The 16,088-nt window shown below is 43.9% G+C and overlaps 1 protein-coding gene across 1 annotated transcript; it reads left to right on the top strand.

The window, feature by feature from the left end:
- Window positions 1–3,438: 3,438 nt before the first annotated feature.
- LOC134467228 (zinc finger protein 503-like) lies at window positions 3,439–6,386 on the top strand. Its single transcript, XM_063221140.1, has 2 exons — window positions 3,439–3,945; window positions 4,322–6,386. The coding sequence occupies exons 1-2, from the start codon at window positions 3,691–3,693 to the stop codon at window positions 5,783–5,785; spliced, it is 1,719 nt and encodes a 572-aa protein (XP_063077210.1). The 5' UTR covers window positions 3,439–3,690; the 3' UTR covers window positions 5,786–6,386.
- The last annotated feature ends 9,702 nt before the right edge of the window (window positions 6,387–16,088 follow it).

The following is a 16,088-nucleotide window of genomic DNA, read 5'->3' on the forward strand; positions in this document are numbered from 1 at the left end:
CCTCAACAGCTCTGGTCCGGACATGTTTGTGCTGTCTCCTCTGTCTTCCTTGTTTCTGCTTTGTTTGGCCTACAACACTGTAAAACAGTGATTCTCAAACTTTTTCAGATCGAGGACCACTTTGTCCCCCCAAAAATGTTCAGGGACCACCTGAACTCACAGTTGACGGGTGCTATACGACATTGTTAATTTTGATGCAGATCACTTACTTTTTATTACATGTTTGGCTTTGTAATAATGTTACAAATATAGCCTTCTGATAGCTTGTCTTGGAAAAGTAGAAATCCCTTTGCGGACCACCTGAGCTCTGTCGCGGACCACTAGTGGTCCCCGGACCACACTTTGAGAATCACTGCTGTAAAACATTAGCCTGATTATCATCGACTTTCAAATCTCGGTAGCACCGCTACGTCACTAGGAGGGCACGGCTTGGCTAGTAAAACATTGCAAGCCAGTTAAACGTTAAAAAGTAAGTTTCCCTGCTGCCGTAAGTTTGTAAGTTAACTCAACTCGAAATCTAGCTCAACTAGAGGCTTTCTAAAGTTGAGTTAGCTTACAATCCTAATGCAGCAGGGGAACTTTACTTTTTTACATTTAGGTAACTAGTAGCTGCGGTGTTTTACAGTGAATATATTTCATGAAACGCCACTGCAAAGACGTGCCTGATAAACACTCCGTAGCTTCACAGCTGGCCTTCTGCCATACACTGGCTGCTACACAGTGTGATTGCAAAAAAATCTGTCAATTCAACACTTAGGGAGTACTCTGGTAAACATCCAAATACTGGACACTCTAGAACAGTGTTTTTTTTGTTGTTGTTTTTTTACCTTTTTTGATCCATTGACCGCATTATATGCCTCCCAACATCCCCTTCACCTCGTCATAAGCATCCTAACATCCCCCTTACTATTAAAAAATAAAACGGACTAATGTCCACAAATGGCATCTAGGTACCGTGGGTATGTTGTCCCGGGCTCAGGGAGAGAGAAGGCCGAGAATTGGGCCCTCATTACATTGTATGTGTTGTGAGGGGGGCCCTGGTCAAGGCTGTCTCTGCCATCCAAGCAAAACTCCTAGCTCCTCGTGCGTAGCGCCAAGCATGTAGTTAGTAGTGTCCCCGTTTTTTTTTAATTAAACCAATAATGAAAAATGGGCCTCTTTCAGTTCCACGTGGGATGAGGCGAGACAGCCGCCATCATAATGGATATGAAGTGGTGCCACATTATTAATACCAATCTATTACCAGCTCATACAGCTCCACATGTTCAATGAGTGATTGGCCAAAATCTGTTCAGTCAGACACAGTCACACACAAAGACACACACGCACACACCCACAGGTTCTCACACTTTGTCTCTCTCTATTACACACACAGACACTCACCCACACACACAATCTCTCTGTCTCTCTCTCTCTCACACACACACACACACACACACACACACACACACACACACACACACACACACACACACACACACACACACACACACACACACACACACACACACACACAGCTCCCTGTGTGAGAAGGGGAGTGGGTGGGAGTGGGAGTCAGTCCAAATGCCAAGGGAAAACAGATAACAAGGGGAATGGGAACAGGAGTGCGGCGGTGCCTGTGTCACTACTCCGTAAGGATAATGAATGGATCAGGCGGTGATAAACAGCACGGCTGGTTTAGATTAGTTGATTATTACACGCTAACCACAGATCTTCTGGGCTCTGCTCTGCTGTGGAGTGACATTACTGCTAAGAGTTGATTAACGGATACCAAAGAACACACTATGCTTTATTTGCCATCATTTGTTATAGGCCATTTTTTAGTGTTATGTGTGCACATGCATACTGTATCTGTATAAACTACAGCCTACATGCATAGTCTTCTTAAAATAAATTAGGAAATCCGCCTCTCTACTTTAAGGAAAGCAATAATGATCATGGTGACATTTTGACATTTTTAAAACCTACACTCCTGCAACACCTATGCAGGATAAAAGTGTGACTGTTGTGCAACCGTTAAGTCCTCCGAACTCCTAACAGAGTCATCATCGATGCCAAAACGCATCACTGAAAAGCCTTGGGAGATAAACATCGAAGCCGTAAATAATTGTATTTGCATACAGCGAGGCGGCCATAAAGATGCCACGCGCGGTGAAATATGGACAGGCATTTCAAACTTTCTATTTAAATGTCATGAAATATGGCAGCGAAAAAAATGTGTTCCCATTAAGGGATAATGCCGAGTATTTGGTGTCTAGTACACGGGGCCATCCATCAGGCAGACAATAAAGGGAGTTTTTTTGCCTGACGTCGAGAATTTATGGTCGCCCTTCCGTGCCCTAATAACTCAAGCACAGTGTCAGGTTCTGACAGGCGTTGCCGAAAACAGCACCCCTGTTATCAATCAAAGGAAATCTCTTGCATATGTTAACTTCTCTCTGATCAGCAAAGCAGCGGTGCACTTTTTTGTGGACGAGTGAGGGAAGATGAATGTTGATCTCAAACCTTTTAACGATTTAGTGACCTTGCTTGGCCAGGTGGGTGGTGAGCGCGGCGACCCAAAGTAATGCCGCACTGGCTGTTTTGCATTATGTCTGTATCTTGAAATGTATCGATTGGTTTAGGTTTAAACAAGTGAAGCTAACAGAGAATATGACGATTCACGTATTTCCTGTTGGGCATAGTTACCTTATTCTTAAATTACGCACGCGCGTTACATTGTAGCCTATCCGTAGCCCATATCAGCCTTGGAAAACTATATTATCTGAAGTGGGCTAGTCGGCTGCTTAGCTATTCGAAACACTAACAGCATTACCATGTTTGATGTTAACCTGCATTTGATGCTATCCTGCATTTCAAACTTCGGTGCGCCCAGTTAAATATGGTGGTTTTATTACACATTTGTAGTTTATCAATAACAAAGTATTCCCACTAAGTTGATGTAATAAATCAGATGCTTTTACATAAATCCTTCCTTAAAACAATTACAAAACATTGTGTAAAGTTATATAGTGCTATTGTGGTATAATGTGTAATATAATTTTAGGCTCCAACCAAATAACCAAAAAGATCTAATTTATGGATGCTCGGTCTGGTGCGTAATAGGTGCGCGGATAGCATGGTTTACTGATCAACTGTGTATTTGTGAACTGGCCAACGGCATGTCTGCAGGCTACTGATGTGCTAATGTTTTCAATAGTGGAAAAAGAACACGCGTCAGCACCACCTAGAGCGCGTACACAAACCCAAAAGCTCAAATGGAATCTCCACCCACTAAACAGGAAAAACAACCTCGAAAACTTAACGCCCATATCAAAAAGAAACGTCACATCCCCTTGACCCTCCAATCACCTCGAGGTTCATTTTGATTGGAAGGCGGCAAAGCCTTTAATCTCGAGACGAAGGCTGCGCGCCTCTGAAGCTCGCGAGTCATTCTAGTACTACATCTCGAGACGCGAGCACATGCCCACGGACCTGCTGCTACAGTCGCAGAGCGAAAGGATGCCTCATCTCTACCGCTGTCTACCATGACGTGGAGTGGATTTTAAAAACATTTCGGACCCGAGTCGTTTTTTATATTATCTTCATTTTGCAGGTGTCGTTAAGGAAATATATGCTTTGTGAACTTTTTGTATTATTTTACATGTTCATTACCAATGCGTTTCCTTTCGTCTAAATGACAATTGGGTCATGATTACATCGCCCCCGGTTTCTGTACTGAGAAATACTTCATCCAACCCTATCTGGGAGAGCTGCGGCAAAGAGAAGAACGTCTCTTTGAAAACAAATAAACCCTTCGTCCACCCCGTGCCTCCATCGGACCCTCAACGGCAGGCGAATCGTCTCCCTATCAAAATTCTGAAAATGCTTACTGCACGGGCTGGCCACATCTTGCATCCGGAGTATTTGCAACCTCTACCATCCACTCCCGTGAGTCCTATTGAGGTAAGACTTTTTTTTTTACTGAAGAAGGCTATAACCTACATATCCGTGCATTATACACACCCAGTAGCCCAGTAGCCAAAAATATAATTTCCTGTAATGTGTCCTGGATTTTATAGCGTCAGTGGGAGTATTTTGCTGTCTGCACTGCAAGCTGTGTAAATGTAAACTTCGCTTATGAACACCATGCCGTGATGTTAAACTGTTTTGAGAATGGACTCATCTATGCGCAATGCGGAGCGCACAGTAGCCTAATAGTACAACCAAAAACATTGACGTTGACATAATCAAACAAATGGAAAGCGCCGCAGCGTGTCTAATGCATCACTCGTGAAGAAATGCAGTCATAACATATTGTGTTTTCATTATTTGTTCGCAGCTGGATGCCAAGAAAAGTCCTCTGGCTCTGTTAGCGCAAACATGCTCTCAGATTGGTAAACCAGATCCACCCTCCTCGTCCAAACTGTCATCCGTGACGGCTAATGGATCTAATGACAAAGACTCGAAATCCGGTCCACTGAAAATGAGTGATATCGGAGCTGAAGACAAGTCAAGCTTCAAGCCATACTCCAAATCCGGGGAGAAGAAGGACTCGTCCGCGAATGCCTCGGCTGTGGGAGATAAGGGCGGTTTTCGAGTGCCGAGCGCCACCTGCCAGCCATTTACGCCCAGGACAGGCACTCCGAATTCCTGCGCCTCCATCTCGCCTCTGCCCTCGGACTGCAAGTCGGTGGACCGGGAGGACAAAAAGGATTCCGATGGCAACAACAAGAATGGCGTGTCCGAGGGCTCGGGGAACGGAGGTGTGAACCACAACAGGTTAAACGGTAGTATGGGCACTAATGGGGAGGGAAACCAACAGGAGATTACAACGGGATCAAAGTCTGCCACCTCAGACACAACCTCTGTTTCCTCCGCCTCCTCTGCGCTCGGATCTGGACTTGTGGCCCCCGTTTCCCCTTACAGGCCGGGTCACACGGTGTTCCCCCTCCCACCTGCTGGCATATCCTACCCTGGAAGTCTGGCGGGGGCCTATGCTGGTTACCCGCAGCACTTTTTGCCCCCGGGCGTTTCTCTGGATCCCACGAAGTCGGGGAGCCAGCTGCTGAGCGCGCAGTTCGCCAGCTCCCTCGGCTGCAGCAAAGCAGGTTCCAGCCCTCTGGCTGGTGCTTCGCCTCCATCAATAATGTCGGCTAGCCTGTGTAGAGATCCGTACTGTTTGAGTTACCATTGCGCAAGCCATCTATCAGGTGCTGCTGCTGCCGCCGCTGGGGCCAACTCGCATGAGTCGGCTGCTGCTGCGGCGGCCTCGGCTTTGAAGTCTGGATATCCCCTCATGTACTCCTCACACCCGCTGCACGGCGTCCATTCCACGCCAGCTTCGTTTGCCGGACACCCGCTGTACCCTTATGGTTTTATGCTTCCCAATGACCCCCAGCCACACGTTTGTAACTGGGTGTCTGCGAACGGACCCTGTGACAAACGGTTTTCCAACTCCGAGGAACTTCTCAATCACTTGCGGACTCACACTGCCTTCGCCGGGACTGAGAAACTGATCTCAGGATACCCAAGCTCTTCCACCCTGGCCAGCGCTGCTGCCGCGGCGATGGCATGCCATATGCACATGCCCCCGACGGGGACGCCTGGAGGCCCCGCGGCGCTGGCACTCAGGACCCCACATCATGCACTAGGACTCGCCAGCCGTTACCACCCGTATTCTAAAAGCCCCCTGTCGACCCCAGGGGCACCTGTGCCCGTGCCCGCGGCCACGGGTCCCTATTACTCTCCATATGCATTGTACGGGCAGAGACTGACCACAGCGCCAGGCCTTGGATATCAATAGACTTGTCTTGACATGTTCAAAGTTTATAAAAAATATTTGAATTATATGCCTAAAGATTTTCTATATTGAATGTCCACGTCAGCATATCACATGTTCGACGGGCCCACTATTTATTTACGTTAGCTTCAAGCGATACAAAAAAAATAAAATGATGAACCAAATTTCTGAAGACTTGGGTTTTTTATTTTTTATTTTAAATCAGCCAATCTCTGCTATTGTATTTTAACGTAGGCCCTATAGGTTATACGGTTAGCAGCTGACGCAGGCCTTTTTTTTTTAAAAGGCGCACACAAATTAACATCAAATTCTGTCTCACTTTAGCCATTTTAAATGGTACTTATTTGGACTAATAATTGAAAATATTACCTTTTTATGAGCTTGGGGGAATTACAGCGCTATTTTATGCATGTTAACCACGCTATTAAACTCAATTCCATTTTATAAACTATCATGGTTTCAAATCAGGCCACATCATAAATTATGTGAATGGGGGCCTCAAAGCATGATTGAATAGAAATCCTCTTAATATTTAAGATGCGAGATTTCCATTATTTCAGAGATGGTGGCTTTTCAAATTTGGGCATATTTAATAATAATTAACTTCCACTATTGACGATACAATGCTCCATAAAAGTTTTTTTAACTGATTCATGGCCCTCTATAATATTAAACAGAGATAAAATATAGCCTATGAGTCTTGTTAATTCTAAGGGAAAATGGCCTAGGTGGTAGGCCTACTTAAGTCTGCACAACATCACTGTTATAGTTGTATCCCTGTGGACAGAGTTACAACCTAATTGGTGACAGGCCTCAGCCTAAGACCGGTATTAAAATTTAGACACATGGCTTTCAACAGCACAATAGCCATTTAACGGAATCACTAGACACGTAGGCTTCTGTAATTTCTACCATTTCATTACATTTTATTTTATTTATCATATCCAACCCCTTAGTTTTAACACCCAATGCCTTCATGTATTGTTAGGAAAATCTGTAAAAGGGCTATTTGCTGTGTAAGGAAATATTTATGTAAGGTTAGCCTGATGGAAAGAGTTTTATGTACGGTTTGGGTCCGTTTTTAACTAGGCCTTTACGCAGAGGAAGCCCTGTTACAATGCACTCGCAGGTTAATGTCGATGGAACATAGCTACAGTGATCTCGCTCGTTGTCAGATTCACACAGTCTCTTTTACACTAGTTACGATTTATTAAACAATACGACAAAATAAATAATGATAAAAAAAATAACGTTATCGAAGGGATGGCCTCCAGACGGCGTTGACAGGGCTGGTGGTGATGACATAGCATTTGCTTGTCGTCACTTCCAAAATGCTGATGTTTCAAATATGTAGTAGGCTAGGATAGGTAGACTCCGCTCACATGCGCCAAGGGAGTGATCTATCTACATTTGCAGTGCAGTCGGCGAGTCTCGCTTAACTGCTATGGCAATATTCGTTCCTCTCCTCTGATATTCAGCGCACATGTTTGGGGGAAGCGTGTCGTTGTGGGCTAATGTCATAACCTTGGCTTGACCCACAAGCTGGCCTTCACGAGATTAATGGGACCTATAACCCTATAGCAGTGGGCTCTGCCCTGCCGAGATTAAAGCGTGAATAAATAATCGGACATGTTTTCCATGGTGGTTACGTCTCCACGCTCACACCGCCGTTTTAATCTCATACGTGATAGGAGTAGGTTAGGACCCTACTGCTTTTCTAAGCACATTTTAAAAATCACCGACATCTCTGAAACGTCAAGCTGTGCTATGTTTGTGGTTCATTATTTGTTTAAATCAAAATGACTTATTGTTTCTTTGACATAGTACAGTGGGTATTTTTTCAGTGCGTAGGGTAGGATTGGCTAGGCTATTTGTTTTATCCACCTCACCGATTTTTTAATCGAATCAGATTTATTAAAAATGTAGAAAGAAATCGGATAGGCCCTTGTTTTGTCTAACGCCATGCCACTGGAGACAGACAGAGCAAGCCATAGGCCTCGTCTATTTGAAGAAATGAAAATACTCCCAGATTGCTATCTGGAGGCGTTGCGCGCAATTTCAGGATATTACAGCATGGGCTCCGGACCAATTGTGTCTTGTAAAGTTATTTTGTGTTGTTGTCCTTACATGAATATGTAATTTAATTTTCAATTCACTGCCAATAGCAAACTAGGTGTACTAGGTGGTCTGTGACAGGATTTTCTCATTGAGCGCATGGTCAACAAAATGCAAGAATTGGTAAAATTTTGGACATTTCATATTGCGAGATCCTTGGTAGCCGCAATGTGCGCTGTTGAGTGAGGAAAACAAGCCACATATTAATGTTTTAGATTAGGCTAAATTGTGGTTTTGTTTGGCCGCCTATTCTTTGGTAACAACATGTTCCTCTGTGTGTGTGTGTGTGTGTGTGTGTGTGTGTGTGTGTGTGTGTGTGTGTGTGTGTGTGTGTGTGTGTGTGTGTGTGTGTGTGTGTGTGTGTGTTTCTTTTTTAAGAAAATTGAAACACAATTCAGAGCGCATGCCTAATCTTTCTGAATCAGGCCCTGGCTGCAGCTAACCCGTGGAGGAAAGCGCTCACCTTACTAAGACCTTATTGACGATGTGATCCTGTTCAGTAAACATGGAATCGAGTGCATTATGATTTAACTTTAATCTTCAAACGTTTGCATTTTGGCTTTAAGTTTCCACATGAGGCGCATTAAAATACCCGAAGCCTTGTTAGCGCAAAACAAGTCGTCTCAGTAGCACACACAGGCATAATGCTGCCTCTAAACAATGATTTATGGTGACAAGGGGCGCGAGACATTTCTACAGATTGTGTGATTGCGTTAATGAAGCCGTAAAAAAGCCCGCCAACATGAAGCGGGCGCGAGGGAGGGAGGGCATCTACTCGTTTAATCAGCTCCCCACAGGACCTTAGCGCAAGAGATCCGTGGCCCCGCGTCGGCATTACCCATGCAAACTAAATCACATTAATCCCCGGAGATAAAATCAACATCATTAATGGTCACATGTCGTATTCATCAAAACGAAACCGTTCGCCGTTTGACAGATTAATCCGAGCTAGCACTCGCTGCTTGTGTGGTAATGGACCTTGTCCTCGACTATTCACGGTAATATGACGGCACTTTAGAAAGCCCATACCATACCATGGGCTAGGGGTGGATATTTTATTTACCTACCCCGTTATGAGGTAGGCTATGGCCCTAAATCTTCTAGTGTGAAACTTCTAATTAATTTTAAACCTAGAGTTAAAAAAGATATTGACATATGAAGTAGACAGAGGTCACTGGTCACTGTCAGAGAAGTCCTTCAGATGACAGTAGGCCTATTGTTGAAATCCATATTACAAATCTAGTGTAGGCTAGTAGTGTTAAGTGTACTACAGGAGTTTTCTTACAGGAATCACATTTTGACACTATAGGCCTATGCAGTCATAGTTTAAGAGGTCAACTCTAACATAATACTTCCTTTACATAGCCTATAATAGTAGGCCTAAGTTATTTTCAAAGTTTTTTTTTAAGACATGATAATATACTAGAACCCTTGTCCGAGAGAGTACACCGAGTTCTATGAGATATTCTGTTTTATTCTGCTCTCTATTCTATTCTGTTCTGTTATCCAAACACTTGTCTGAGGGTCTTCGTCTTCCATGTTGGATCATAACATTACAGCCAGTTAAACATAAAGAAGTAAGCTGCCCTGCTACCTTAATTTAGCCTAACGTGAGTTGAGTTAAGCCTCGAGTTGAGTTAACTTACAAACTTCAGGCAACAGGCCAACTTACCTTTTTAATGTTCAACAGGCTTGCAATGTTTTACAGTGTAATGCATCTGGTCATGCCGCCTGGGTCCATCAGATGTCTGTCATCAGAGCTATTGATGTGGGACTGTATGTGGTGCCAACCCCCAGAGATGTTAAAAGTAAAAATAGAAGTACTCTTAAAATGTATCTACACTCCTCATAATGTACATTGGAATAACTGGAGTTTAATGTAGCCTATCTACACTCCTCATAATGTACATTGGAATAACTGGAGTTTAATGTAGCCTATCTACACTCCTCATAATGTACATTGGAATAACTGGAGTTTATAAGATCGTGTCCTAGTGTCATTACATCAGTAAGAGTAGATCTACTTCTACTTTATACACCTCTGCCAATCTAAAGGATCCAGAGGTGGAAAGTAACTAATTACTTTACTCGCGCTACTGTAATTGAGTAGCTTTTTTGTGTAGGCCTACTTGTACTTTTTAAACTACTTTTTGAAAATTTGTAATTTTACTTTTACTTGAGTACATTTTCTTTCGAGTAATGTACTTCGGTACATTTTACAGCGCAAGCTTTACTAAGTAAAAAAAAAAAAAAACCTCTAGAATTCTAGCCTAGTTTATAAAGAGTTGGCGCGTGCGACCTCTCAATCAAATGCTGATGGCTGACCTCGAGGCTGACGATGGAGATTCACTTAACTCAGAGGAGATCAACACAGCTGTTCTTCCTCTAACCCAGTGCACCCCTTGCACATCTAGAGGCAGAAGATGCTGATTGTTAAAAAGTAACTTTTTACTTTTACTCAAATACATAATTATTTACTTTTTACTTGAGTAGATTTTTTGACTGGTAAATTTACTCGTACTTGAGTTCATTTTCAACAGAGTAATAGTACTTGTACTTGAGTACAATATTGTAGTACTCTTTCCACCTCTGAAAGGATCCCAAGTGAAAGGGCTGAGGACCACGAGGACTTTGAATTTGTATTAACATGGAGGAGTTGGGCCATATGATATGCTCATGCATAGGAGTCCAGAATGTAGTGCTTTGCCCTTGTCTGACGTAGTGATGCCGCTGTGGGCAGCGGGCTATGCCGTGGCCTAATGGATAAGGAGAAGCGTCAAAGGGTTGAAGGCTTTATATCAAAGGGTTGCCGGTTCAAATCCCACGCTTCCACTCCCTATACCGCACACCACGGCTGAGGTACCTTTGAAAATTGCACCTAACCCCATACTGCTCTGTAACCAATATTCTCTACATATCTGTAAGTCACTCTGAATAAAAGCGTCAAGTGTAATGTGATTTAGTGCTGAGTTTCAGGGCAAGCATATCAGGGTTAACCATAGCCAGCCCTTACAGTACACCTCCAGATGAACCAGAGGCATGCCGTATCACATGTGTGCTATGGGATATATACAGTATGTCAGTCATCTTCCAATGGCGTATATCTATCCATGCACGCAGGTACTTATGTGTACGTGCACGTCCATACGTGGACAGTACATGCACTTGCTTCTCCACATAACTTCCGATCTTCACATAACCTCACAACTAATGTCAACTGGACTGTTTCTAAGAACACCACCCCTCTCCCCCACCCCCCTCCATAAACATCCACTGCCACCAACCAACAACAACCGGTCCTCCTGCTGCCAGGGCCAGATTAATGCGCAGGCTAGGTATGGCTACAGTCTAGGGGCCCCCACCTGGTAGGGTGGGTTCAGAATTGTGACAAGATGCAGTATTGAAAAGTGTGTCTGTAAGTCTTCTTAATTCCTATCCTGGAATCATGACACCGTCTTTCTAATTTTGTCGCAAAAATTGCGACAAATCTCTCAAATCAAACCTGTAGCCAAGGGCCCCCAACTCATCTTGATCCGTCCCTGTCTGCTGTGTGCTAATCTGAATACAAAGCGTGGGTGCACCAGGTGGGGATGGGAATCATTTTCTACACACGGGTGGCTAATTTGGTGTACAGTACAGAGTCGCCTTTTCAAAGTGGTAGCATGCATGACCTGCTGTGCTCTGTTCTCCAGCACAAAGGCAGGCTGACGGGCGGGCAGACATAGGATTGTGTAGGCTAGGTATTGAAAGTGTACAATTTTCACTGAACTGTGAACTGAAATTAAAAAAAGACATGTATGGGGGATTCAGGAGAGAGTGGATGTGAGGTTGGTTCCTTCTGTTCAGACAGAGTTCAGTGTTTCCCATCTCCTGACTTGACACAGTGCATAAAGCCATGCCTTCTTAAGCGGTAGCATAAGCTGAACTCTGAACTGGATTGCAATGACATGAAGAGGGGACAGAGGTTGAGGCTGTGGCGCTACATCATTCTCTGTGTCTGGAGTTCAGTTACACTGTTACACTGTTCACTGTTAGTTGCCCTGCTGCCTCAAGTTTATAAGTGAACTCAACTTGAGGCTTATATTTGTGTCAACTCAGAAATCAAAGATCTCATGTTGAGCTAACTTACAAACAGGCAGCAGGGCCATTTACTTCTGTACGTTTAACTGGTTTATAATGTTTCACCATGTAGGTGAAGAGGTTTCAGTGTACCGTACAGATTCATGTTTTTCGTTTTTTTTTAAGGTACTGTACCATGACCTGAGCAAGCAACACGACAGCTGACTTGAAAACCACACAGTACATTGTGCAGTGCTAATTCGACACTCGAAGACATATAGGACCAACACTGTAAGTGTTACATTGGACTCTCAAAGTTTTTAGAATTAGCACTGTAAAAAGTACTGTGTACGTGTGTGGTAAAGTAGGCTTGGTAAATAACAAAAGAGGTGCCCTGTGCATATGGTCAGTGTTAATTCTAAGTGTACACTCTGCATGTTCTTTGCAAATTCTATTTTCAAAGTAAAACAGGAAAAATGCTATTAACAAAATAGCTGACATTATTTGCATTCAGACAACATTTGGTCATCCTCAAACATAGTGTTTGTTTTACACTGTGGACAGTGTAGCATTTCAAGAGGTAATTGCACTCAATATTGTGTAAGCATTAAAAGCTGAGCAATTGAAATTACAATGGCCACCTGTAGAATTTAACCCTGGTTTTTGACTCTCCACAGTGTTGTAAATAATCTGGATTTCTATAAGTTTACTCTGAAACGTTCACACCCCATTATATAACGTATACGGCCACTGTCGTTGCTCTTGAAGGTGCCATGTGTGTTTATTCTCAGTGTTAAGTCAAAGAGTAGAATCAACACTACTAAATTTGACTCTCAAAGTGTTGAAATGACATTGACAAAGGAGAGTAAGGAAGGAAAAGATGGCCACTGCTGTTGGCTGCTCTTGAAGGTGGCGTGTGCTTATACTGTATGCTCATCCCTCCGGCTAGCTACGCGGCAGCTGCTAGCCATGTGTCTGTCTTAGCATCTGGGAACTGTTATGCTTTGACGGCAGTGGATGTCATCAACACACACACACGCACAGACACACACAGACACACACACACACACACACACACACACACATACCCTGCTCATGAGTCAGGCCGTGGCTATGTCATATTTCAGGAGTCAATTTCAGGCTAGAAGGTTTCTCAGATCAGTGCATATGTACGCAGGTGGTGGTGGTGGTGGTGGGGGGGGGGGGGGGCAGTGTTGGGGGGACAAGGGTAGTGATGGTTTTTGTGAATTCGAATTTGTGAGGGTACAGTTTTGTGTATAAATATGGGTTTTTATCAATTAATTATCATACAAATAAAAATTATACAATATTTATTTTGGTGCCACTTCTGTTAGGATCAATGCCTGCACAGTGGTACAGTACCTACAGTGCATAATGTGTGTCTGTAGTGTGTATACGTGTGTGTGTGTGTGTGTGTGTGTGTGTGTGTGTGTGTGTGTGTGTGTGTGTGTGTGTGTGTGTGTGTGTGTGTGTGTGTGTGTGTGTGTGTTTGTGTGTGTGTGTGTGTCCATTCGTGCGTGTGCATTAAGTACACTTCGCTCCAGTCACGGGGGAAGCGTTCCCCTCTCCAAGGAGGGCAGCTCAGAGTTCAAGAGCATAAAGAAAGACAGCTGTAAACAACAAACAACAGCTGATGTGTGGCCGGCCTAGCAGCCCACACTCGCACACAGGAGGTGTGTGTGTGTGTATGTGTGTGTGTGTGTGTGTGTGTGTGTGTGTGTGTGTGTGTGTGTGTGTGTGTGTGTGTGTGTGTGTGTGTGTGTGTGTGTGTGTGTGTGTGTGTGTGTCTGTGTGTGTCTGTGTGTGTCTGTGTGTGTGTGTGTGTGACCACAGTTGATGTGTGGCTGGTCTGTCAGCCGACACTTGCATACACTGCCTGTGTGTGTGTGTGTGTGTGTGTGTGTGTGTGTGTGTGTGTGTGTGTGTGTGTGTGTGTGTGTGTGTGTGTGTGTGTGTGTGTGTGTGTGTGTGTGTGTGTGAGAGAGAGAGAGAGAGAGAGAGAGAGAGAGAGAGAGAGAGAGAGAGAGAGAGAGAGAAAGAAAGAGAGCCACAAGCTCAGCATGTTAGCAACTTCAAGTTAGTAACTCCAGTGTGTATGTGTGTGTGTATGTGTGTGTGTGACTGGGTGTGACTGATGAGGGAGCCTTCGTCACACTTACATAAATGAATGGCATCATTTTTCCTCTGTAGGTCCACTGGAGAGTTAACAGCCTCACACATTTTTTTTCTATTTCTTTTTCTTTTCTTTTCTTCAACGCTTTTCCTCACTGCTGGCTCTCACCACAGGCACCACTGTTTACTGAGGCAGAGGGGTGGAAATGAATGACTTTTTGCATGTTCAATCATCTGGGAAGTGTGCGTTCAATCACACCGAGGGCCCTGCTAGTTTGTTTTGGTTGCTGAAAAGGGGGCTTTAGTCATCTCTTGTTATTTCGCTCTTTTTTTTCGTTCTTCATTCCTCACCCCAAACATTCCCCCATATTAATCACCGCTGTGTTGCTTCCTCCCACCTCTTTGACAAGTAGCGTAAACGAAATGAGAGAGAGAGAGAGAGAGAGAGAGAGAGAGAGAGAGAGAGAGAGAGAGAGAGAGAGAGAGAGTATCCAAGGAAGTGCATGATGGAGAATGTGTTTAGTGTTTTTGTCGCTGTGAACCCATTCAAGATACAGATCAACTGGACTTGTCTATTCAAAAAACATTCCATGGCAAGGGGCAAAAATAAAAATAAATACCTTAACAATAAACAGAGTCTACCAGAAACACGCAGCATTTATTTCTGGGTATATATGCATACACGTAGCACAGCACATGCATGGCAACAGCACAGCATGAAGAAGGCCCTGTACCCAAGAGGAAAGGTCTGTTATAACACAAGCTGCGAGCAGCTTTGAGGTTTTGGCATGGGGGGTGGGAGGAGGATACGTGTGATGGGGGGGGCAGAGAGGGGCTGCCTCGTCTAAGATTTCAGTAATTAAACAATAGGCTTGTGTTGTGTGTCCTAGGTGTGTCAGGAATTCCGCAGCACCTACAGGCCTGTCACTACTGTGCAAGCAAAATAGGCATTTGCCTAAGGCCCCCTAGGCCTCCTAGGCAATTGTAATTATTTGTATATAAGTCGTGCATAACCAATCATTACCGGGGGTGTAAAGACTAGTTATATGGACGACTTGTATTTAAATTATGGCAATGACTACTTTGTGAGTGAGGCGAAACCTCCCTAAATTCATTGACCTCAATGACCAAAACATGCAATGATACTGCTATCATAATCTCCCTTGAATGGGTCCTCCCCAATAGTTTGAAATCAAAAGGGGGCCCCAAGTCCCTCTTTGCGTAGGGCCCCCAAATATCCTGAAACGTCCCTGTTATGTGTGTCAGGAACTGGGTAGCAATTGTGTTGTTTATGCTGGCGATGGTGCTGGAGAGCAGGCGTAGGGGCATTACAAGGTATTTAGGGCCCCTAGGCAAAGAGGTCCTTTGGGACCCTTTGTCTTTTCTTCCAATTATTGTATAGTGTTTTGAAAGGCGCTTTTAAATAAAATGCATTATTATTATTATTATTATTATTATTAGTATAATTTTAGGGAGGTGTTGCCACACTCACAAAGTTGTCATTGCTGATTCAAACAGTTCATAACATGAGCATTGCGGGTTTGAAAGTACATAACCAGTCATTACCAGGGCAGCCCCTTTTAGCCGGGAGCCCTAGGCAATTGCCTAGTTTGCTTGCCTGATAGTGACAGGCCCAGGGCAGGCGACGTCTGTTTTACAGGCCTTACTGAAGGCAAGGTGCGAACTTGATGAGGAGTTATGTGTGTGCTGCTGTACAGCATCAAGGCTGTCCGTGTGTGTATTTTTCTTCGTGTTATTGCGTCTCCCTTCCCTTGTCACGAATCAACCAGTATTATACTGGAGAGTGTGCCGAGCAAGGGGATGTAAGGATAGAAGGATGTTTTAGAAATACAACACGTTGGGAAAAAAGCACATGAGTAGACGGTAAAATAAATGACTGTATTTTATTTAGAGCGTATACTCGGTGATTAAGTTGGAGAGATATGAGGTATTTAAATCCTGGCTTTCCCAAACCTCACATAATGTCGAATCTTTTTTT

The sequence above is a fragment of the Engraulis encrasicolus genome, chromosome 17 (assembly GCF_034702125.1).
Source record: "Engraulis encrasicolus isolate BLACKSEA-1 chromosome 17, IST_EnEncr_1.0, whole genome shotgun sequence".
Taxonomy (NCBI): Eukaryota; Metazoa; Chordata; class Actinopteri; order Clupeiformes; family Engraulidae; genus Engraulis; species Engraulis encrasicolus.

Coding starts and splice junctions, on each gene's coding strand:
- LOC134467228 (XM_063221140.1), top strand. CDS start 3,691: ATGATTACATCGCCCCCGGTTTCTGTACTGAGAAATACTTCATCCAAC. Junction 3,946..4,321: donor CTCCCGTGAGTCCTATTGAG/GTAAGACTTTTT, acceptor ATTTGTTCGCAG/CTGGATGCCAAGAAAAGTCC.